At 35.8% G+C, this 25,329-nt stretch overlaps 1 protein-coding gene across 1 annotated transcript in view; it reads left to right on the forward strand.

Moving 5' to 3' along the window:
• Positions 1–25,329, forward strand: part of NEGR1 (neuronal growth regulator 1) — an 892,981-nt gene that overhangs the window by 509,955 nt on the left and 357,697 nt on the right. Inside the window, exon 3 of the mRNA XM_007978295.3 lies at positions 1,236–1,361. Coding sequence (XP_007976486.3) covers positions 1,236–1,361 — 126 coding nt within the window. The remainder of the gene's footprint in view (positions 1–1,235; positions 1,362–25,329) is intronic.

A 25,329-nucleotide genomic window follows, 5' to 3' on the forward strand; every position in this document is an offset into this window, starting at 1 on the left:
GTATAAATTGTATAAAGTAACTCAAACTTATTTATGGCGTAGGTCACTAATACACACTACAAAAGTGAAGAATTTCTGGGAACAATTTTAAGGCATAGGAAAAGAGGACTACTAAAATGAAATTCAAACACCATATGTGTGTTTAATGGCATCTAATAATAATAACTAACACTAATGTCAGGCAGTTTTCTAAGTCCTTTAACATGTATTGACTTACTTAGTCTCCATAGCAGCCGGATAGGACGTGTACTATTATTGTCTCCAGCTCTCAGATAAAGACACTGAGGCTAAGATAAATTAAATAACTTACTCTAAATAATGCAGTTAGCCAATAGAGATTTATACCCATGCTGTTTGAGGATTCAATGAGACATTTGATTTCTCAGAGAATATAGAAATTTAATCCTGGAAGTTAGTTTAGAGACTTTTCTCTCCAACTTTTCCCAAATGTATTATGTGATTAAATTCTGGGATAAAAACTTTTATAATCTAATACATCAGAGAAAATGCAATATAATATTTCCCCCTTGACTCATGGATTTACAGTGCAAAAGGGCATAACAAAGGATGAGAAGTCTTGAAGTGATCTGTTTCAATCAGTATTTGCCAGTCGTTACTGATAAGAAATCTTTATTGTAGCCACCTTTCAGTCCTTAGAATTTGTATTCCTTAGCACACAAATTTTGAGAAAGTCTACTTTCTACTGTCTGACAGATAGAAAATTAAACCAAAAAATACCTTTGTGACCATGAAATCTTACCTCCCAATCATGTACATGTCCTAACTCACCCAGCTTTTAAATCAGTATGTAGGAATAACCGTTCTGCTATTTCAAGTTTCTTCTGTATTTACTCTTATTTAACCATTTCAACAAGGAAAACATCATACAGTGAGGATCCATGGATAAAATAGATTGGTTATATTCTAGTTTATTTAATACAAATTACTCATAATGCATATTTAATTTAATCAATGTTTAAACATTTTTATTATTAAATATTCCATTTATCCTGAGGTATTTAATTTCTAAAAAATTAGAGGAAAAAAAAACAGTAAACAAAAAACACTTAGAAAGTCTTGAGGTTCTAGAGAATCCATCTTTCAGTTGAGGACCATAGGCCGTAAATACATTTCACCGTCATACCTTTCTTGCATGATATTATGGAATTAATCATACGTACTTCAACAAAATGTTATATATATTTTTCTAACCACTGCATATTTTGTCATTTCAGTTCCTCCTAAGATATATGACATCTCAAGTGATATGACCATCAATGAAGGAACCAACGTCACTCTTACTTGTTTGGCCACTGGAAAACCAGAGCCTTCCATTTCTTGGCGACACATCTCCCCATCAGGTACAGTAGGAATGCATTGGTGTTGTTTGTGTTGTTCATTTTTCTCCTGTAACCTCATTTGTTCAGAATTTAACAGTCAATTTAATTTTTTGTATTTTATTCTTGTAGTAGGGAGAATACATTTATTTATTTATTTATTTATTTATTTATTTATTTATTTATGAGACAGAGTCTTACTCTGTCACCCAGGCTACAGCTCAGTGGTGCAATCCATTCTCACTGCAACCTCCGCCTCCCAGGTTCAAGCAATTCTCCTGCCTCAGCCTCCTGAGTAGCTGGGATTACAGTATTGCACCACCACATCTGGCGACTTTTTTTTTTTTTTTTTTGTATGTTTAGTATACATGAGGTTTACCATGTTGGCCAGATTGGTCTCGAAATCTTGGTCTCAAGTGATCTGCCCAACTTGGCCTCCCAGAGTGCTGGGATTACAGGCATGAGTCACCACACCTGGCCAAAATGCGTATTTTTATACTTACTCTTCATACCTAAAGGCACTGCAGTTCATAAAAGTTAAATGGGCTGGGCACAGTGGCTCACTCCTGTAATCCCAGGACTTTAGGAGGCCGAGGTGGGCAGCTCATCTGAGGTCAGGAGCTCAAGACCTGCCTGGCCAACATGGCGAAACCCCGTCTCCACTAAAAATACAAAAATTTGCCTTGTGTGGTGGTCCATGCCTATAATCTCGGAGACTGAGGCAGGAGAATCATTTGAACCTGGGAGACGGAGGTTGTAGTGAGCCGAGATCGCACCACTGCACTCCAGCCTGGGCACAGAGCAAGACTCTGTCTCAAAAACAAAAAAACAAAAAAACAAAAAACAACAGCAACAACAAAGCTAAATGAATACTTTTCAGTCAGAGTCCAGAATAGAACCTATGTCTCTTGATTCTTAGTCAAGGTTATTTTCACTTTCGTATGCTGGATAATCACCAATCAATAGACAAAAGGATCAAATGGAAATATCACAAGAGAAATGTCATCATTTAAATGTGTAAGGGATTTATTCGATCAGCATTCATATATTGATAGGTCAACATGAACTGTTAAAGTAATCAGGGGAGAATAAAGTTAATCAAATTATGAGTTTGCTGGGTCTGATTTCAAACTGCAGGTTTCAATCAAAGATTTTGGAGTTAGAATTAAATTTTAGTGAGGAGGAATCTAAAAATCCAAGAGTTTATGTAGCTTGTGGAGAACCGCAGAGCTAGTTGAAATGAAATATATAACATGTTTATAGGTTTCCAGTACTTCTGCTATAGTGCACATCGTCCCACAGAGATTATAAGTCAATTTTAGGAAGTCGATCAGAGTCATCATCAAAACAGGTCTGTTTTCAAAGTCACAATGCTAACAGAATTATCAAGTTATGTGAAATTTAACTTTGAACTACGTAGCTTTGGGTGCACCCGGAAGTCAGCGTGGTACTTTTAATAAATAGGACCCCACCTCATTTCAGATGAATGAAATTAGATTTTATTAGTTTCATATTTTTTTGTGAAAATAGCTTGAGCAAGGCTAGTGCAATGAAGCTGCTTTTAATGAAATCAGAAAGGCATATTTTATATGGGTGTAGAACGAGCACAATTGAAACATGTAATTTATCTGCTAATGTTTTCTTTAATATTACTTACCCTTAAGTGATTTTCAGTTTACTCATTTATACAGTGTGTCTAATGAATCTTACCCACACCACATGCTTAGTATTGGTATTATGTGAGAAAAAAAAATCTGCAATATATGTTTATATAATATGCATTATATCCCCTACAATATATCTGAAGTATGAGTGCGCTCTTGACTGCCAACACTTAACTCTCTAGAACCGCTAAAAAATCATGAAACTGATATGTGAGTGCTAAATTCATGGCAGGGCTCTCCATGGGGTATAAGTGCAGCAAATTCAGAACAAGGAGTTATATACGTGTGTTCTTAAGACAAGTTCCTTATTCATCAAATCTGCCAATCCTTGTGCACATCTCTTAGCTGTGGTTACCACCAGCTAGTTTCTTACTTTCAAAAATTGCATGAAAATAATCCTCGACTACTGTGAGACTCAAAAAATACAATAGGCATAAATGTGTTTTAAAAAGTAAAACTTAATATGTAAATGTAAAGCTGATTCTTAATCATCTTTCCAGGAGTTTAAATCTGATATGGTAATATAATTTTTGTAAGAGGGAAACACATAATCTCTATCTTCATATAATTTAAGATTAATATTAGGATTTAACTGTCCTGCTTTGCAGTGATTGTTATTATGCACATTCTTCTTTTATAAAGTGGTTGGATACACTTTAGTTTAATTAAATAGGAATGTTGGTTAGTGAAGTTATTAGAATAATGATAATGGATAACATCGTGAAACTGAAAGAAGACAGATTGGGTTTATAAGTTAAAGTGTGCATAGATTCGTTTTTCTGATCCGGCCATACTGAGCAAATGAGTAAAATTAGCATAAATGTTAACGATTATCCAATGAATAACTAGACTTGGAAGATATTTTTATAAACACAATCATTTCAAATTATAATTTATTAATGATCTACATTCAAATGCACAGCACCTAAAGAAGAAAGAAAACAACCCACCACACTGGAGTTCCTGCTTTAAGGAACATGTCCGATGATTCTATTAGCTTTTTTGACTTATTAATTTATATTTAAAAGCAAAATTCAAAATTATGAACTTCATTGATCTCTTTGTATTTTGCATAAGAAACATTAATATTTTGCATGTTCTCAGCTCTTCTTTTGCTGTATCATGAAAGAAAGTGTGTTCCAAAACAGCAGTTAGCATGTGAACATGTTTAGTGTTACAAGCAGACATAAAAATAAATAAATAAATAAATAAAAACATATAGATATGCCTCATGTCAATATGAGAAGTAATGACTGGGTTTTGTATGTCTGATTGATTTAGGGTTTTTACCAATGCCTATGGTAATTCTTGCTGACTCACTCATGGTCAATTCCAGTTTTAAAAATCAGTAATAAATGGTTGGTCACAGGATGATAGCTCCATAGAGCTTCACCTTAATTTACAGAAAAATGAGGCTGTGTGTTCAACCACCTCACAAACATCACTGGAGCCAGCTAGAGTTGCTATTCTACTTTTTAACTCTTGCAACTCAACTATACTTTCACCAAAAAAAAAAAAAAAAACACCTTTCCTGAGATGTTTCTGGATATGTGAGCTTCCTTACAGTTCACCTTATCAATGATTATTTCTTTTTTCTATTCTATATTTGAGAATTAAATTCAAATTTATATTTTAAAAGGTTACAGAAATCAAACAGAGAATATTCTGTATCCTTTGCCCAGTTAGATTCATCGGGATTTTGTCAATTTGCTTCATCACTTTCTCTGTGGCTAGACTAAGTATATACATGTATATATTTCACTGAATCAGTTGAAAGCAAGTTGCATACATCTTGGCCTTTTTTATCTCTAGATTTTTTTTATCTCTAGATATTTCAGCGTTCATTTCTGAAGAACAGATGTTTTCTTTAAATAGCCACAGTAATTTTTAATTTCAGTAAATTTAACATTGTTATCATACTTTTATTCAATTAATCATCCATATTCCAATTTGGTCAACTGATACAATAGTCTTTTTTATAGAATACTTTTTTATCTAGTACAGAATCCAACCAAGAACTACATGTCAATTACATGTAGTTGACATATCAGTTTAGGCTCCTCTAATTTAATTTTTCAGTCTCTGTCATTACTGAACATTGACTCTTTTTTTTTCAGCAATGTATATACTCCCCACCCTTCCTTGTTTTTTGGAGACGAAGTCTCACTCTGTCGTCCAGGCTGGAGTGCAGTGGTGTCATCTTGGCTCCTTGCGACCTCCACCTCCTGGGTTTAAGTGATACTCCTGCCTCAGTCTCCCAACTAGCTGGGATCGCAAGCGTACGCCACCATGCCCAGCTAATTTTTGTATTCTGAGTGGAGATGGGGTTTTACCACATTGACCCCTTTTTAAATCGAATATTTCTCTTTTGTGGGTTGTCTCATATTTTCTCATGAGATTTCTAGTTATTTCCGTACGGAAGTAAGTGAAGTTGTATCCTTCTCAGGGATTCAGATCCAGAGTCACATAATATTCATGTGTCCCTCATTTGTGATATTAATTTCAATTAATCAGTGTGTTGTCTGCTTTCCACACCATATAGTTTATTCTTTTTTCTTCCCTATGCTACCAATAAACAGTCTGGGAGAGATTTTAAGGCCGTGACATCCAAATATCTGCTCTATGTCAACTCTGCCCTTAGATTTGACATTGTTGATGATTCTTTTGCACTCAACCTTCACTCTGATGATCAAACTGATGATTTTTTCTAGATGTGGTAGTCCTTCTGCTTTTACTAGTTAGCACTTGACATTCTAATGTAAAACTCCCCTTTCTCCTATTTATTATTTGTTTATTTTTATGGCATGAACTTGTAGATTCACAATTTATTTATTTATTTATTTATTTATTTATTTATTTATTTATTTTGAGATGAAGTCTCACTTTTGCCACCCAGGCTGGAGTGCAATGGCACAATCTCGGCTCACCACAACCTCCACCTCCCAGGTTCAAATAATTCTCCTGCCTCAACCTCCCAGGTAGCTGGGATTACAGGCATGTGCCACCATGCCTGGCTAATTTTGTACTTTTACTAGAGAGAGGGTTTCTCCATGTTGGCCAGGCTGGTCTCCATCTCCTGACCTCAGGTGATCCACCCACCTTGGCCTCCCATTTTTGTTTTATTATACTTTAAGTTCCGGGGTACATGTGCAGAACGTGCAATTTTGTTACATAGGTATACACATGCCATGGTGGTTTGCTGCACCCATCAACCCGTATTTCCCCTAATGCTATCCCTCTCCTAGTCCCCAAGTCCCTGACAGGCCCCAGTGTGTGATGTTCCCCTCCCTGTGTCCATGTGTTCTCATTGTTCATCTCCCAATTATGAGTGAGAACATGCAGTGTTTGGTTTTCTGTTCTTGTGTTAGTTTGCTGAGAGTGATGGTTTCCAGCTTCATCTATGTCCCTGCAAAGGACATGAATTCATCTTTTTTATGGCTTCATAGTATTCTGTGGTGTATATGTGCCACATTTTCTTTATCCAGTCTATCATTGATGGACATGTGGGTTGGTTCCAAGTCTTTGCTATTGTGAATAGTGCCACAATAAACATACGTGTGCATGTGTCTTTATAGTAGAATGATTTGTAATCCTTTGGGTGTATGTCCAGTAATGGGATTGCTGGGTCAAATGGTATTTCTGGTTCTAGATCCTTGAGGAATTGCCACATTGTCTTCCACAATGGTTGAACTAATTTACAGTCCCACCAACAGTGTAAAAGTGTTCCTATTTCTCCACATCCTCTCCAGCATCTGTTATTTCCTGACTTTTTAATGATCACCATTCTAACTGGCATGAGATGGTATCTCATTGTGATTTTGATTTGCATTTTTGAAAATCTTTAATGTTTTTGTTGGTCAAATTGTCCCTAGTTTGACCAGTAGGAGTCACACTAAATCTGTCTCCTGTGTCCTTATGACGTTAACCCATCATTTTGTTTACTTCTATGCTTTCTGGCATAAAAAAATACAATAGGCTTATCTTTTCTGCCTTACTTCTGGAATCAACCATTTCATTTAACTTTAATTGATTTTATACCATACACTTAGATTAGAATAATTATTTTTTGCTTTAAAAATGTAACTTTACTTAACTACTTTATAGTAAAATTACCAAAGACTCAGAAGTCTAGGCTACATCCTATGATATTCTGCTAAACCACAATAAGACCTTAAATAACTTCAGGGTGAGGGATAGAAAAGATATTTTGTTTGGCTTTATCTAACAAGAAGCCTGGCACAGAGCTTGTAATCTGTGTGTATGCAAAGAGTGCTAGAACTAATAAGAAAAATATTTATCTCAAGGAAAATATAGGAGGGTAGTTGTCCTATGACTAGAGATACAAGTAGGCTCATAGATCTTTACATGTGATCCTACTGCTTCTGCTCATCTATGACTGGTTCTTTACCTGTTTCAAAATTTTCAAGGTTTTCTCAAAATTCCTAGTATGAAGTGTATGATTTCATTTCTACTAGGAATTTACTTACAAGATGGTGCCAGTAGGGCCTAATGATTAAGATAATGCATTTTGATTTCAGTTGAGTTTGAGATCCAGATCTTCCTCTTACCAAAAGTAACATCTTAGAAAAAAATGTTAACTTCCTTAAACTTCAAATACAAAATGGCAATAACAATTGTACCCAATTCACAGAATTGTTATATAAACAATAAATGGAATAGTATGCAACATTGGACAGAGTTTATGACTTACAAACATTTCATATTCTTAGCTGTTAATATACTTCTGAAATGTGTTTAAATTTTTGACCAGTGTTAGTTTATTCTCACGCTGCTAATAAAGACATACCCAAGACTGGGTAATTTATTAAGGAAAGAGGTTTAATTGACTCATGGTTCCACAGGACTGGGGAGGCCTCAGGAAATTTACAATCATGGTGGAAGGGGAAGCAAAACTGTTCTTCACATGGTGGCATCAAAGAGAAGTGCCAAGCAAAATGGGGGGAAACTCCCTAGTAAAGCCATCAGACTTCTTGACAACTCACTCACTATCATGAATACATCATGGGGCTAACCACCCTCACCATTCAATTACCTTCCACCAGGTCCTTTCCTACAACACATGGGGATTCTGGGAACTACAGTTTGTGATGAGATTTGGGCAAGGACACAGCCAAATCATATCAACCAGATAGAATTTGTAACTCTGTTCCTGAAATTAAGGGGCCTCTTTATGACTCTTGAAAATGTAATTCACATAGCTGCTCACAAATGAAGTTACCATGAAGGTAAAAATCACTGTAAACTTCTGGAGAATATTGACAAGTATACATGAGGCTTCAGATTTTAAAAATAAAGAAAAAATTAAATTGTATTACATAGTATTGTATTAATAAGCCTAGAAATAGTAAGAAAAAATAAAAAAATTAAAGGAAAAAAATTTAAATTATAGATGTGTGTATTAGTCCATTCTCCCATTGCTATAAAATACCAGAGACTGGGTAATTTGTAAAAAAAAAAAAAAAAAAAAAAAAAAAAAAAAAAAAAAAAAAAAAAAAAAAAAAAAGCTATATTGTTAAAAATGTTGATCACAGTTCTGTAAGCTGTACAGGAGGCATAACAGCTTCTGCTTCTGGGGAGGCCTCTGGAAACTCATAGTCATGGTGGAAAGTGAAGGGGAAGCAGGCATGTCTTACAATGCTGGAGCAGGAGAAAGGGGTCAGGGGAGGTTCTACACTCTTTTAAACAAACAGATCTCCTGAGAATTCTATCATGAGAGCAGGACTAGGGCAATGGTGCTAAACCATTTATGAAAAATCACCCACTTGATCCCATCAGTTCCCACTAGGCTCCACCTCCAACATTAGGGATTACAATTCACATGAGACTTGAGCAAAGACACAGGTCCAAACCATATCATTCCTACACTGACACCTCCTAAAAATCTCATGTCCTACTCACTTTTTAAAATGCAATAATATCTTCTCAACAGTCCCCCAGAGTCTTAACCTCATTGCATCATTAACTTAAAAGTCCAAAGTTCAAAGTTTCATCTGAGACAAGGCAAGTCCCTTCTGCCTATGCACTTGTAAAATCAAAAAGAAGTTAGTTGCTTCCAAGATACAATGGGGTATAGGCATTGGGCAAATACTCCCATTCCAAAAGGGAGAAATCAGCCAAAAAAAAAAAAAAGGGAAGCTACAGGCCCCATGCATTTCTGAAACCCAGCACTGCAGTCATTAAACCTTAGAACTTCAAAATAATCTCCCTTGACTCTATGTCTCACAGTCAGGGCACACTGATGCAAGGGCTGAGTTCCCAAGGCCTTGGGCAGCTCTGCCCCTATGGCTTTGTAGGGGTCAGTCCTCACGGCTGTTCTCATGGGCTAATATTGAGTGTTTGCTGCTTTTCCAGGTGTAAGGTACAAGCTGTCGGTGGATCTACCATTCTGGGGCCCTCTTCTCACAACTCCACTAGGTAATGCCCCAGTGGGGACTCTGTGTGGTGGCTCTGACCCCACATTTGCCCTCCATACTGCCCCAATAGAGTTATTCATGAAGGTTCCACCCCTGTAGTGGGCTTCTGCCTAGATGCCTGGATATCCAGGCTTTTCCATTCATCCTTTGAAATCTAAGCAGAGACTTCCAAGCCTCAAGTCTTGTACTCTGTGCACCCACAGGCTTAACACCACATCAAAGCTGCCAAGGATTATGGCTTGCAGCCTCTGAAGCAGTGGCCTGAGCTTTATATGGGCCCCTTTGAGCCATGTCTGGAGCTGGAGTGGCTGGGATGCCGGGAGCTATGTCCTGAGACTGCATAAGGCAGCTGGGCCCTGGTGGCCCACAAAACCATTCTTCCTTGGTAGGCCTCCAGGTCTGTGATGGGAGGGGCTGTCATGAACTTCTCTGAAATGCCTTTGAGGTCTTTTCCTCATTTTTCTATCAGCCTTTGCCTTCTTTTTAATTATGCAAATTTCTGCAGCCATCTTGAATTGCCCCTCTGAAATGGGCTTTAGGTTTTTACCACATAGCCAAGCTGAAAATTTTCCAAGCTTTTATGCTCTGCTTCCGTTTAAAATATAAAAGTTCCAGTTTCAGGTCATTTTTTTGCCCACACATAGGAGCATATATTGTTAGAAGCAGCCAGGCTCCTTCTTGAACACTTGGCTACTTTAAACTTTCTTTTGCCAAATACCCTAAATCATCATTCTCAAGTTAAAAGTTCCACAGATTCCTAGAGCCTGGCTCTTTGCTAAAGTGTAGCAAAAGTGACCTTTACCCCAGTTCCCAATATGTTCCTCATTTCTATCTGAGACCCCATCAGCCTGGATTTCATTGTCCAGATCACAATCAGCAAAACCATTCAACAAGTCTCTATGAAGTTCCAAATTTTCCCTCATCTTCCTGTCTTCTTTTGAGCCCTCCAAACTCTTCCAACCTCTTCCCATTACCCAGTTCCAAAGTCAATTCTACATTTTCAGGTATCATTATAGCAATGCCCTCCTCCTCAGTACCAATTTTCTATATTAGTCCATTCTTGCACTGCTATAAGGAAATACCCAAGACTGCATAATTTATAAAGAAAGAAGTTTAATTGGCTCCTTATTCTGTAGGCTATACAGTAAGCATAGAAATTTCTGCTTCTGGAGAGGCCTTAGGAAACTTACAGTCATGACAGAAGGCAAAGGGAAGGTCTGCACATGTTACAAGGACAAAGTAAGAGCAAGAGAAAGAAGGGGGAGGTTCTCCACTCTTTTAAACAACAAGATGTCATGAGAACTCTGTCATGAGAACAGCACTAAAGGGATGGTGCTAAGTTGTTTATGAAAAACTCCCCCCATGATTCGGTTACGTCTGACTAGGTCCACCTCCAACATTGAGGATTATAATTCCACATGAGATTGGGTGGGGATGCAGATCAAAACCATATCAAGGAGATAAAATATCTAGAAGCATGTTGAAAGCCATTTAAAAATATTCACTTATTTGTGGCTACTTATTTTGATGTCTATTTCCAAGTTCATTTATTTCTATTCTTTGGTACCTGGAATATCCAGACATGTTCATCATTTAGCCTTGTGGCTTTTATTAATTGACAAAGATGTTACTGGCTCTGAAGCTAAACATGTGAACACAACACTAGACTATATGTCTCAAACTCTTTTTTGTCTAATTTTCATGTACTTAATGTTTTGATAAGGCATTACTACGTTATCATAGGCATTAAGGCTATTGCCTAACTCAAGATAAAGAACGCTCAATTTATGTTCTTTTTCTCCTGCCATGTTTGAGATTCCTTTTCTTCCTATTTGGCAGGTCCTTATTTTATGAAATATTCTCTTTTTCTTATGTTTTTAACTTTTTCCTTTCTACTGACCCGATACTGCTCACATTTAGAAAGACTCAGGTCTCTTATTTCTTAAATAAATCACTCGATACTGCTCACTTTTGTTTATTAAACAGTCATTGATCAATTATAAAGGAGAATTGACTAAGGCATAGGGACAGAATCAGAATGCCATGATTTTAAGGACCCAAAAGATGAAAACCTTTTCAGGAATAGTGAGTAGTGAATAATGTCAATCAGGTCAAATAAGATACAAACAATATAGATACCTCTGGGGTAAGTATTTTCGTGGTCAATGAGGCAATTCAGTGTCATAATGGGAGAGAAACAGAATATGGAAGATTGGAGTAAATGAAGAACTTAGATGTGGAGGCATATTAGATTGGTGCAAAAGTAATTGTAGTTTCAGATCGTGAATTTTAAATCATTATAACTAGGCTCAAACACACTTTTATTAATCAAAATTTGAACCACTAAAATCAACACATTTTTGCCAATGAAAAATAAGCTTGTTTATTCTGCAGCATATAAAAAAAAAAAAAAAAAAAAAAAAAAGCCTTGCTTTGGGAGTCAACAAATTATTGGAAAGCATTTTCTGCATCCTGCTTGTTGTGGAAGTGTTTTCCCTGCAAAAAGTTACTGAGATGTTTGAAGTAGTGGTAGTCAGTTGGCAAGAGGTCAGGTAAATACGGCAAATGAGGCAAAATTGTGTAGCCCGATTCATTCAAGTTTTGAAGCATTGGTTGGGCAATGTGCAGTCAGGCGTTGTCCAGAGGATTGGGCCCGTTCTGTTGACCAATGCTGGCTCCAGGTGTTGCAGTTTGCAGGGCATCTCATTGATTTGCTGACCATAGTTCTCAGTTGTAATGGTTTCGCCGGGATTCAGAAAACTGTAGTGAATCAGACCGGCAGCCGACCACCAGTGATCATACCCTTTTTTTGGTGCAAGTTTGGCTTTGGGAAGTGCTTTAGAGCTTCTTCTCGGTCCAACCACTGAGCTTGTCATCACCGGTTTTTGTATGCAATCCACTTTCATTGCACATCACAATCCAATTGAGAAATGGTTTGTTGTTGTTGCATAGAATAAGAGAAGATGACACTTCAAAACAACTGTTTTTTTCTGATTTTCGGTCAGCTCATGAGGCACCCATTATCAAGCTTTTTTTACCTTTCCAATTTGCTTTGAATGCAAAATGACTATAGAATAGTCAATGTGGAATTATTTGGCAACTTCTCATGTGGTTGTAAGAGGATCAGCTTTTATGATTGCTCTCAATTGGTCCTTGTCAACTTCCAATGGCCGGCCACTACACTCCTCATCTTCAAGGCTCTCATCTCCTTTGCAAAACTTCTTGAACCACCACTGCACTGTACGTTCGTTAGCAGTTCCTGGGCCAAATACCTTGTTGATGTTGCGAGTTGTCTCTGCTGCTTTATGACCCATTTTGAAGTCAAATAAGAAAATCACTTGGATTTGCTGTTTGTCTAACATCATTTCCATGGTCTAAAATAATTGTAAAATAAACTGCAAGTAATAAGTCATTAGCAAAAAAAAAAAATTTATTAAAATGATTTATAACATAACCATATTTATTTAAGCATGTATTCCAATATCAAACAGCAACTTCCAACAATGCAAAAACCACAATGACTTTTGCGTTCACCTAAAATAACTATGCATCCTACTAGTCAAGGTAGAAATTTGATTTTTCTACCTTTACATATGTTGTTTCTTCTACTAAAAATATCTTTGTCCATTTATTCAACTGACAAATTCCTATTTATTCTTCAGTTTTTCAAAAAATCATTCCTAAACATTCCAGGAAAAAATTGTGTGTTCCTTCTTCCATAGTTATATAGTACTTCATGTAACCACTTGTGTGGAATTAACTTTCTGAATTGTAATAATTAACTTTATTTGTCTTTGGTCTCATGGGCCAGGGGACTCCTTTTGTTCAGAAATAATCTGTTCTTCTTTATACTACACAGCTTAGCTCAAGGCTTGGCACAAAGTAGGGAATCTGTAAACATTGCTGAACCAATGAATGCAATTCATTGTCTTTGTCTTTGGTTCCTACATGGCTTCTAGGAACTAGAGATTAAAATTGGGATGGAGATAATGAGGTGTTCACACAAGCAAGCTTTTTCTTTTTTCCTAATGTTTTCTCACTTCCATAGCTTTAATATGGCTACACCCCATTAGCATAAAGCTCACACCAATCAATTTTAGCCAATATGGTTCAACTAACTTTTTCATCACCTTCCATACCATATGCAATGAGGGAGGTATTTTCATGTACTTATCTCATTTAACCCTCAAAACCAAACTCATTGTACAGATGAACATGATACTCAGAGTGTTTACATAAATTAGCCCAAATAAATATAAATGATGTTTTACCTTCTACTTTGAAATAATTACAGACTCACAGGAAGTTCCAAAATTAGGACAAAGAGTTTCCATGTACCCTTCACCCAGTTTTTCCCATTGGGGCATGAAGATGAACAGATCATCTCTAGTCACAAGGAGTCCCCTGTCCCATGAGACCAAAGACAAATAAAGCCAGTTACTACTATTCAGGGGGTTAACTCCACACAAGTTGTGGCATAAAGTACTATGTAACTGTGGAAGGAGGAACCCCCAATTTTTGTATAATGTGTGTGACATCAAACTAGGAAATAGCCATTAGTGCAATGTTTGTGTATAGTTCTATACCATTTTATCACGAGTTAATTCATGTAGCCAGAACCAAAATCTAGATACAGGGCTATCCCCTCAGCACAAAGATCTTTCTTGTGTTCTCTCTTTATAGTTGCATACATCCCTCCCCCATGCACCATGTCTAATCCCCTCTTTATTTTTACCATTTTTCTTTCTTCCTTCCTGGTGTTCTAAGGTTCGTTCTTTTATTGCTTTATTTATATGTACAGAACTTTTTTTGGCAATTCTTTTATGGCAGGTCAACTGAAGACAAACTTAGTTTTCTTCATTAGAGAATGTTTTGATTTCTCCTTTATTGCCAAATGATGTTTTGGCTTAGGATAGAATACTGAGTTCAATCAAAGATGTCACTCATTATTTAACATTCTATTTTACAATTCTGTAATTTTGTCATTTATAGAATGCCATGTAAGTGTACACTTACATGTAAGTGTACAAAGGTTATGTACTGCCATACAGTACATAATCTTTGAAATTAGCTTTTTATATTCAGCATAATGTCCTTGAGATCCTTCCCAGTTATAGTGTATATCAAGTTTATTCTTTTTTATTGCAGAATAGTATCTCATGATATGAATGCATCACAATTTTCTAAGCCATTAAAATATTATAGAATATTTAGATTGCTTTCTTTTTTTGTTTATAACAAAAAAAGCTACTATGAACAATCATGTTTCTTTTCCGTCTTTTTATTTTTTATTTTTCAGCCTAAAGATACTGTCATATTTTAAGTGAGTCTCTTGAAGACAGCCTATTTTGCCAACCTATTTTGATTGATGTATTTAAACCATTTACATGTAATTTAATTATTGATTCATTAGGACTAAGTCTGACTTTTTCTTTTTTTTTTTCTTTTTGTTGCCTCTAATTTTTGTTTCTCTATTTTCTTTTTCTTGCATTCCTTGCCTTACAAACACATTACTTGCCTTACAAACACATTACTTACTGTAGTCTAAGGATGTCCAACCTTTACTAGTTCCAGCAAAGTATAGAAAACTTAGTGCCTTTTACATTCCTTTACCCCATGTAAAATATATGCATCTTAAATATTTTCTCTGCATACATGATAAAGTATTTTTATGATGATAATGTACTATAGTTTTTAACTGTCAAGCAAATTTGGAAAACTCAAGAGAAGGAAAGTATTTTGTATTTACCTATCTTTTTTGTTTTTACCATTTTTCTCACTCCGACCTGATGCCCTAAGTTTCCTTCTTTTATTGTTTTATTCCATTTAGAAAAATTTTTATAGCCATTCTTTTATGGCAGTTCAACTGAAGACTGATTCTCTTAGTCTTCCTCATCATAGAATGTTTTGATTGTTTTCTTTATTTCTGAAGGATATTTTGGTTCAGTTAGAATACCGAGTTTAATAAAAGATGTCAGTCATTATTTAACATTGAGGGAGCCTTAAAAGGGCCACATGGCAATATTTGGAAATCATGTGGGTTAAAGTATAGAAACTTAGAAAGATAAAGAAGCAGTATTTTCTATGTTTTTCACAAGTATTGCCATGGATATACCTCAGCTATAAGTTTAATATTGTAAACTGTCAATCAAGAATACAAAATAGTTTCTGAAGTAGGAGATTTTAAAGATGTTGAAACTGTTCAATGAGATTTACTTCAGGATAAACAGAATAAACAAAATAAAATAGTCTGTAGACCATGGATCAGCAACTTAAAGCCTTTGGGCCAAAGTGTCCTGCTGTCTTTTTTGTAAGTAAAGATTTTTTTGGAAAATCACTATGCTCATTCCTTTATATACTGTCTATTACTGCTTTAACTCTACAGCAGTAGAAGTGAATAGTTGCAACAGAGACTATATGGACAGCAAAGCCTAAGTTACTTACTACCAGGTACTTTAAAAAATATTCGCTGACTCCTGCATCAGATATTTTAAAAATGTTTAGGTCTTAAGTTTTGTTTCCCAGCTGAGATATATAGATTTAGCATATTAAAACTTCCATAGCTATCTTAAATACAGCCTTAAGACAGCAAATGTTAATTCCTAATTATCTGAAAAACTAGGAGACAGTAAAACATGAAAATTATGAGCTAAAATCTATGAACACTGCTGGGATCTATTGTTTAAATTAATTATGAAAATAGTTTAAGTCATTGCAGTTATATACCAGAAAGCGTTATTTCTTATTAGTGCTCTCAATTCTATTGCCTTTCCTCTTTATTCAAAGGAAGGCTTCTTAGAAATACTGAGAGCTGGTCCAACACCAAGTGTGTTATGAAGAGACTGTGTACATGTACTTCTTCCATGCTGGCAGCCTATCACCCAAACACTGTAATTCTTTACGAACCTTACTTCAGGTTTGCAATCCTGACACTACACTCTGCTCTTTGATGTTAGTAGAAAAAAAAAAAATTCAGTAAAACCAGCAATTTATGCTGATGACATTTCAACAATAGCAGATCTTCATATTACAAACTATGGTTCTAGTTCCATTGCAGAGTTGCATTCCATGTGGAGCTTTTGTGAATTTCCGTAATGACCTTACATAATGGATAATTATATAATGAATGAATCTACATAATGATGGCAAGTTAAACTTTCATTGTAAGATTACACACCAATAATTTATATACGCAGTTAAAATTGTCTCTTTTTTCTGAGAGTGTTCCTTATAAATCTAACTTTTATTTGTCTGTTTCCAAAGTCCCCTCTACTTCTAACCAGTAAAGGGTGAGCTATGTTAATTTTTAAATTCAGAGCTGTTAATACCTGTGATTTGAATAAAGAAAGAAAATTTCTAGTATTTTAAGACACATATAATGCCAAACAATGGACCTCATGATATGATGAATCATTATTTAAAAAAAAAAAAAAATCCACAATACTTTGAGGAAGGTGCTTACCCATAAAAAAACAAAAAGCAGGAACCCACCAAACATTTCATAAAAGATCTTTCTTTTTCTTATGGAATTTTATTTTCTGAGAGAGCAGGGGCATTTAAAAACTGACATGCCACGTTATGTCTCCCCTTGGTGGACTGAATCTGGGGAGTAGATAATGCTTAACATTAGACTGTCTGCATTTTGTGAATTTGATTTTTTCAAGAGTCTTTTTTTTTTTTTTTTTTTTTGAGACGGAGTCTCGCTCTGTCACCCGGGCTGGAGTGCAGTGGCCTGATCTCAGCTCACTGCAAGCTCCACCTCCCGGGTTCACGCCATTCTCCTGCCTCAGCCTCCTGAGTAGCTGGGACTACAGGCGCCCGCCACCTCGCCCGGCTAGTTTTTGTATTTTTTTTTTAGTAGAGACGGGGTTTCACCGTGTTAGCCAGGATGGTCTCGATCTCCTGACCTCATGATCCACCCGTCTCGGCCTCCTAAAGTGCTGGGATTACAGGCTTGAGCCACCATGCCCGGCCTCAAGAGTCTTTCCCTTAGTGATTTTCATATCATGTTACATGCATAGAGAAAGTAGTACATAAGTGGTTATATCTAAACAAGTTAGGAGCGTGTTTAGAAGTTATTATCTTGAGCCAGGCACGGTGGCTCACACCTGTAATCCCAGCACTTTGGGAGGCCGAGGTGGGCAGATCACTTGAGACCAGGAGTTCAAGACCAGCCAGGGCAACATGCCAAAACCCCATCTCTACTAAAAATACAAAAAGTAGCCGGGCATGGTGGCACATGCTTGTAATCCCAGCTACTTGGGAGGCCGAGGCAGGAGGATCACATGAACCCAGAAGGAGGAGGTTGCAATGAGCTGAGATCATCCCAATGCACTCAGGCCTGGGTGACAGAGTGAGACTCCATTAAAAAAAAAAAAAAAAAAAAAGCCCAGGCGAGGGGGCTCACACCTGTAATCTCAACACTTTGGGAGGCTGAGGCAGGTGGATCACGAGGTCAGGAGATCAAGACCATCCTGACTAACAGAGTGAAACCCCATCTCTACTAAAAATACAAAAAATTAGCCATGCATGGTGGCATGCACCTGTAATCCCAGCTACTTGGGAGGCTGAGCCAGGAGAATCGCTTGAACCCAGGAGGAGGAGGTTGCAGTGAGCCAAGATCAGGCCACTGCACTCCAGCCTAGGTGACAGAGTGAGACTCCGCCTCAAAAAAAAAAAAAAAGCTATTATCTTGGAAAATGCAACCTTTACTTTGGTTATAAATTTCATGCTAATTCATGCTGAGGTGGGACTCTACAGATGGAGATTCCATTCATAATATTAGATGGGTACTATAAGTATTCGGAAGGAACATTAGGTACTACCAGTGTATACAATGAGCCCATCTAATACTTATATTAAGTATTATTTGTTCAGCACTTAGTATAGCCCAGCACTGCTCTAACATAGGTTAACACATATTAACTAGTATTATTGTGAAATATTGTAGCTATGCAATACATTCAGGAGAAAAACAGCATGACGTTAATTTGAATACAAGTTGTACTGATCATTTGAACCCCATAGCCAATGAAGGTATAATTTGATTGGTGTCACCCATAAATGTAAAGTTGTATTCATCAAGGCTAATTTTATACACAAATAAAACCTACTGGAATTTTGGACTGTACTTGGATCCTTATTGAAATATATATGAGTAAGAAAGAGAAAACAGCTTAATAATGATTTTTTAAAAATCAAGACCCAATGTGTCCTTGACAATTATAGAAAAGAGCACATGGTCGGCTTGCAGTAAATTATTATTAAAACAGTTTTGACCTCTGGTGTAATAGAGCACTATATCAATTTTTTCTTCACTCAAAATGAGTATTTTGCTATGGAATATTAATTGTGCAACAGTTCATTTTAAAATTATGTTTTTCTTGGTTAACTTGACTATAATTAGGAATAATCATCACTAGTAGAAAATTATAATGATTGTAATAATCTTGGACTATATATCAGTAAAATTATGTTAAACTTTTAATTATAATCATTCTCACTTTTAGTATGCTAAATCATTAAGATTCGGGCAAGTGAAACTACATGTTTTAAGCAATTACAGTTACACTATAGGCATTTAATAAATATTTGTACAAGAAAAAGATATTTTAGAATATTGTAAAATCTTAATGTGATTAATAAATGTATCTGATTAATCTTTTAAACATTAATAAGACTAATAATTATTTATACTCATAACCTACATGACTAGATCATTTTCTAAAGAAGTTACAGAACAAATATATATCATTTTTATAATTATTAAACTCCTATTGAAAAGGCAACATTACATAATGCTTAAAAGGACTATGGTTAGTACTTGGGTTACCTGGTTTCAGATTCCTCCTCTGCCATTCACTGCATGTGTTAGCCTGAATATATTTCTTAAGCTCCCTGTGCTTCAGTTTCTTCATTTGCAAAATGAAGATGATAATAATAGCAGCAACGTAACAGGGTTGTTACACAAAAGAGATATTACAGGCAAAGAGTTAAAAATAAAAAAATCATCCAAAATTAAGAGCTTTAATGCTTTAGCTATTATTATTAAAATTTGTCTTATACTTCATTTTTTACATAGAAGTTGTTTGAGGACAGAAAATAAAAGATGGTGATGAATACTGTGTTCTTATGTGATAAAATCAGGTAAATTCAAGGTAATGATTGCCCTTCTAAACTGGTGAAATTTTATTTTGTGTTTTGTTTTTGCTATATAAAATGTATGAGAGGAGAATGTTTACTGGGCAATCACCAGAATGATTCTAGAAACAAAATTTTTACTTATTCAGATTTCATAAACTCTGGGTAATGACAGGGGAGGACAAGAAACACAATAAATTAGAGAAGGGTTACATTTTTTAAGAGTTTTTTTATCTGGTTTCATTCTGTGCTATAGAAAAAAACCTATCAAAATTAAGAACAAAAGAAAAGAGTCTTTCACACAGCTATAGATTCCTAAGCGGTTGGCATCAGAATAAAGGAACCAAGTCTCTCTGAGACTTCCATGTAACTATTAACCTAAACAAAGCCAAAGTAAAAAGATGTAAAGTATACTAGGACCAGAGGACTATTAATGATGATGCCATGTTTTTCTTATTATTATTATTAATTTTGGCAAATTATCTAATCTTAGGTTGTTACGCCATCCAATTTTGGCCTGTTAAAGTTTCAAAAGTTTTGTGAAGAGTATTCTCTATCAGAAGACAGCACTTTGACTCTCTATAAAATGTCTCAAAGGGAATTTTGTCCAGAGGGAAGAGAGTCAACACCCATGAAGTGTCTCCCAGCATAATACAAATATCTCACGAAATGGTGAAAGATTAATTTTGACAGATCGACAAAAGAGGTAAAATGCAACATTTATTGCATATAAATGCTGTATGTAAATTTTTCCCAAGAGATCATGGCTTAAAAAACTAGATTCATTGTATATTTTTTGTCTAAGACTCTGTTTCACTGTAATCTTCAGAAATTTATAGAGAATATTATTGCATAAATTTATAAATTAATAACAAGCCTTTCTAAAGTCTTGAGAACTTGCCCTCAAAATATATATGATTATGGAATTTATTAAACCAGTTTGTTTTTGAGGAATTCTTTCACCTTTCCTGTTAGCCAGTTTTTTTTTTAATGTTCATTTTGCATTAGGTTTGAATGTAATTCAGTACTAGCCGTATTGTTTCTGGACTGTGCTGAAGCTCTGAAGATGTATTACACCCATGCATCATCATAGCATTGTCATTCTGACGATGTATTAGTGTAATACATCTTCAGAGCCCTCAAATGAGAAGCTGTCTGTGAGGAATGGAGAGAGGAGCAAATTCAATTCAATTACAGTACAAAAGAACCAGTTGAAGAGAAGGAAAGAACTCTCAGAGCAAGATTCTCTGTGGAGTTGATTACAACTGGGTATTTCATGGAAGTAGATTCCATTTTTTTTCTTTTGTGACATGACAAGAAATAATTATGGATTTTGAACACATATCTGTAGAGATAAAATGGCTTCTCAACCCTCGCTGTTTAACTCAGGAGAGGCCTGATGTAGATTTTTTTGAGGCATTTGATTTAAGGGGAAGTTGTAAAAGCAATGCTATTTATTCAGCATATTAATCCACAGTATATAGTTGCCCTACAGGTTAGTTTACTGAAATGTGACATAAGGCAATAAGGAGTGCTACCCTTTCAAAACAGTCTTAGATGACACTTTTCAAATTTTCAGACACAAGTGAAGAGGACAATGGCAGACTAAAAAGTGATCATCAGGCAACAAATGAGAGAACCAACACGTTTCAGCCAGAACCTGGCTATTTCCACTAGATTCTGCAGCCTGGAGTGATCAATAAGTCTCCTTGCTAGTGTCACTTTTTCTTGGATATCTCTCATGTATTAAAAAACACAGAGACTCAATTTCATCATATGACAAATAGATCTGAGGCTTAAAGAGTTCAATCTAGACTTAGCATGTTTTGCAAAAATAGATTACTTAAATAAAATATCCTTAACTCATTACATAAAGGTTATATTATAAATATTTATTTTACATCTATTTTCTTCAAAACTCATCTATTCAACACTTACTACGTTAGACTTTGTGCCAGAATTTAAGTATATAGCAATAAGAGGAAAAAATATAGCTACCACCATCAAGGAGTTTAAAATCTTGCTGGAAGAGACATAATATGAAGAGTGAAAAAAAATTACACATTAACAATACAACAATGAGGTATTTTTGCAGAGTTGTCTTTTAAACTGAGCCTTGAAGTTTAAGGACAGGAAGTTGCTAATTGATGGAAACAACATTTAAAATGCTTGAAGGCAAGACAAAAGTTGTTCTGTTCTAAGACTGAAGTCAGTGGTCATGGAACAAACTGAGAGGAGGGGAAGAGAGCAACTTAAGTTGGGCTTGGAGAAGGTTAGTTGAGGCTGGACAGATCAAATAAGGATAATAGACCATGGTGAGAGGTTAGGATTTTTTTTTGCCTAAATCCAAAAGGAAGTTATAGAAAGTTTTGGAGCACGTAAATGATGTGATTTAATTTTAATTTTTAAAAGATGTTTTTAGTGCTATGTAGAGAATGAGTTGCAGAGAAAGCATGAAGCAGAAGAGGGATATCATTTAGGAATCTACAGTAGTAACTGAGATATTGACTTGAGGGTAATGACAGTAGAGGTGAAGAGGACTAGGGGAATCCCATAATATTGTACAGGTAAAACCAAAAGACTGATAGATTGGAGATGGGGAATGCCTCTTAGTTTTCTGGCTTCATCAATGTGGAGAATAGGCATGTCATTAAATGAGATGGGGTAGCATAGAGGAGAGGAGAAGGATATTTGAAAGAAAAATCAGAATTTCTGTTTTGCTATATTAATTGTAAGGCATGTTAGACACTCAAGTGAAAATGTCAGTGAATAATTGGATATATGAAGCTTTTTCTCAAGGAAGAGGTTGGGACACTAAATGAAACTTGGAATCATGAATGTAAATCTGTCCCAAGCAGGCAGAGTAGACAGACAGCAGAGAGCCCAAGGCCAGTATCTGAAGACTTGGAAGACAAGAGCAAGAGACTGAGAAAGAGTTTCCAGTGTGACAGATGAAGACCTAGAAGAGTGAAGCTCAGAAAGAAGAGGGGTTTAGTAATCAGAAAGTGATCTAATTGGTTAAAATATAACAAAAGATATAATAAGATATATTGAAAAGTGTCTATTATATTTAGCAGCATGGAGATCCTTTCTGACCTCATAAAAGCAGTTTCAGTGAATCTGTGGGAACTGGAGTCAGACTGGGTGAGCTGAATAGGGAATGCAAGTGGGAATGGGGAGTTTTGTGGTGAGGTAGAGAAGAAAAATAGGATATTTGCTGGACTGCTGTTTAGGGTTCCAGATAGGGATGCTGTTCTAAGAGAGAGAATAGTATGACAACCCAATGTGTCTATCATTTGGCTTCAGCAGTAATTGATACATAGCTAATTTTGTTCATCTAAACTGCCTCCCCAACTTAAGAGGGGATTTTTCCTTATTTCACCAAAAATATTTACGTTAAAAGGACCATAATAATAATGGACCATAAGCAATTGCAGAACACTGAAACTCTAACGTATCATACAAAAAAACAGACATAGTAGAAATTTTGAAGTGATTCCCTCTCCTTGTTTATATTTTCTTTGTAAGCCCACAATGTAGAGGTCTTCAGTGAGGCACTCTGTTTGACCAACACAGAGAGCATGAGGAGCCCAGCACCTCTGAGGTGGGTACTGTATGCTGGTCATTAGGTTCCACTTCCTCGGCTCTGCTACTGGAGCCTTTCCTGTCACTTCTGAGGAACACAAAGTTCCTCAATGGCAGCTCTTTCAGGAAAGCTTCAAGTCTCCTCTTTTTGATAATATGTGCTCTCTCTTTCTCTCTCTCTCTCTTAGTTCTGTGCCATTGCTTTATCCTGAAATCATGTGTGCTTTATGCTCAATTCATCACCCCAGGTGTCTGCTGCTGCTGACTGGGACTGTCACCTGGCAGTTTATTGTTCAAAGAAATCACCATCATTTTCCTTTCCTTGTGGTCTGTAACAGGAGGTGCAGTCTTCGAAAAAGTCAGCATTTCTCTTCCCAGGTGTTCCTCTGCTCTCCAGCCGTCACATATTGCCAACTGCGCCTATCACCATTCTGAAATGTTACAGAGCATATGTTGGATTCACAGAGTTAATCAGGAAGAAGGAAGAAAGCTATTGAGTGTAGTTGCCAGATAGCTAGAAAAAAAAAATGTGCTTCTGTCTGCATACCTGTTGAATACAATTTGTACTGTAACAAGTATACTTGCTCATTCTGAATAAGAAAAATATTCAAATACAATTTTAGCTTATAACTAAAAAAAAAAGTTTGTATGATATACTTGATGAATTTCTTAGATCCTTAAATTTGTATTGAACCTCTCAAATGTTGCTTCTGTGATACTTTGTGTCCACAACTAGTCTAATAAAGTAATCTTAAAGTGATAAGGTAAAATTAAAAGTCTGATATAGGTAGTTTGGCAATGGAACTGGATTCCAACTTTTATTTGACTCTGCAAATTTATACTCTTTAGGATTTCTTCCTACAGATGGAGGACTAATCAGATGTGAGGGGGTTGAACAGAATATGATTTCTCCAAACCCCTCTAAATTGAAGAAGGACACATGTTAAGCTTTTCAACGCCCTGACATAATCATCTTTAATCACGATGTCTAGACTAAATAGCAAACATGCCTAGATTAAGATGTGCAATTCAAATTGTCTTTCACAAATTGTAGTTATACACTGCTCTTCAATTTTATTATTTTAAAATTATTGTTTTATTTGTATCTTTAAGACATTTACAAATTAGAAATCTACCCATGAAAAGTGATATGGACCTATTAAAGATACAGTGGCAGCTCATTCTCAGAATATAAAGAAGGGAATATATAACCACGAGAAAAATCAGAGGAGAAATCTTGTTAACAATCCCCAGGCGAAGACAGTCTTGGTATCACTGATTCCCTATAGCAAATGATGGAAAGAGTAGTATCTAGGTCTATAATTGCTAATTATAAGGACGATTATTACCATTCTGAATTAAGTATTGAGACATGGGCAAAAGACTCCTGAGATATATTACACCACTCACTGCTGCCACTTTTAAGGATTCATATGGGTGTAGTCAACACCATTTTTTATCTCTGCTAGAGTGCAAGATCTGTAAGAGCTGAATGTATTTCTACCTTGATCCTCATTATACTTACATATAGTACATGCTACATATATATATATATATATATTTGAATGAATGATAACACCCAGAATAATTAGGTAATTTTAGGTAATGATTTGAAATCTTCTTTCACTACCCTTGGTAGCAATACGATATCAACATTATCTTTGTGTGACTACTATTGTCTGCCAGGCAATATATTAATTTTCTTAATTAAACCTCAAAAAATACCTATATTACAGGTGGTATTGTTTGCATTTTTGAGTGAAAGAACCTGGGACTCTTAGTATTTTGTCATTTTCCCAAGGACTACAACTGGTATCTGAGTCGTCGTAATTCACACTCAATTCTGATAGACCCCAAAGCCCAAGCTATTAACCATTACTAAAGGAAGGTAGAGAATGTAAATTACTAGCTACATGGACTTGCAAAACAGTAGAATTAGAATCTAGAGTTCATGGGCTTACTATTGTAGAATAATTTTCACATCAAAATGACTATGATTTTCTGGAAGAATTTCCAATATAGAGAGTTAAAACATAGAACTGAAACCATGTTAAGTAGTGAATCCCCTTTTCCTGGAAATAGTAATAAAGACTGAATAATCTCTTATCAGGAATGTTGCCTAAGTGAACTCTGCCATTTATGAAAGTGAGAGGGGACATCACTGATTGA

Source organism: Chlorocebus sabaeus, chromosome 20, assembly GCF_047675955.1.
Source record: "Chlorocebus sabaeus isolate Y175 chromosome 20, mChlSab1.0.hap1, whole genome shotgun sequence".
Classification (NCBI taxonomy): Eukaryota; Metazoa; Chordata; class Mammalia; order Primates; family Cercopithecidae; genus Chlorocebus; species Chlorocebus sabaeus.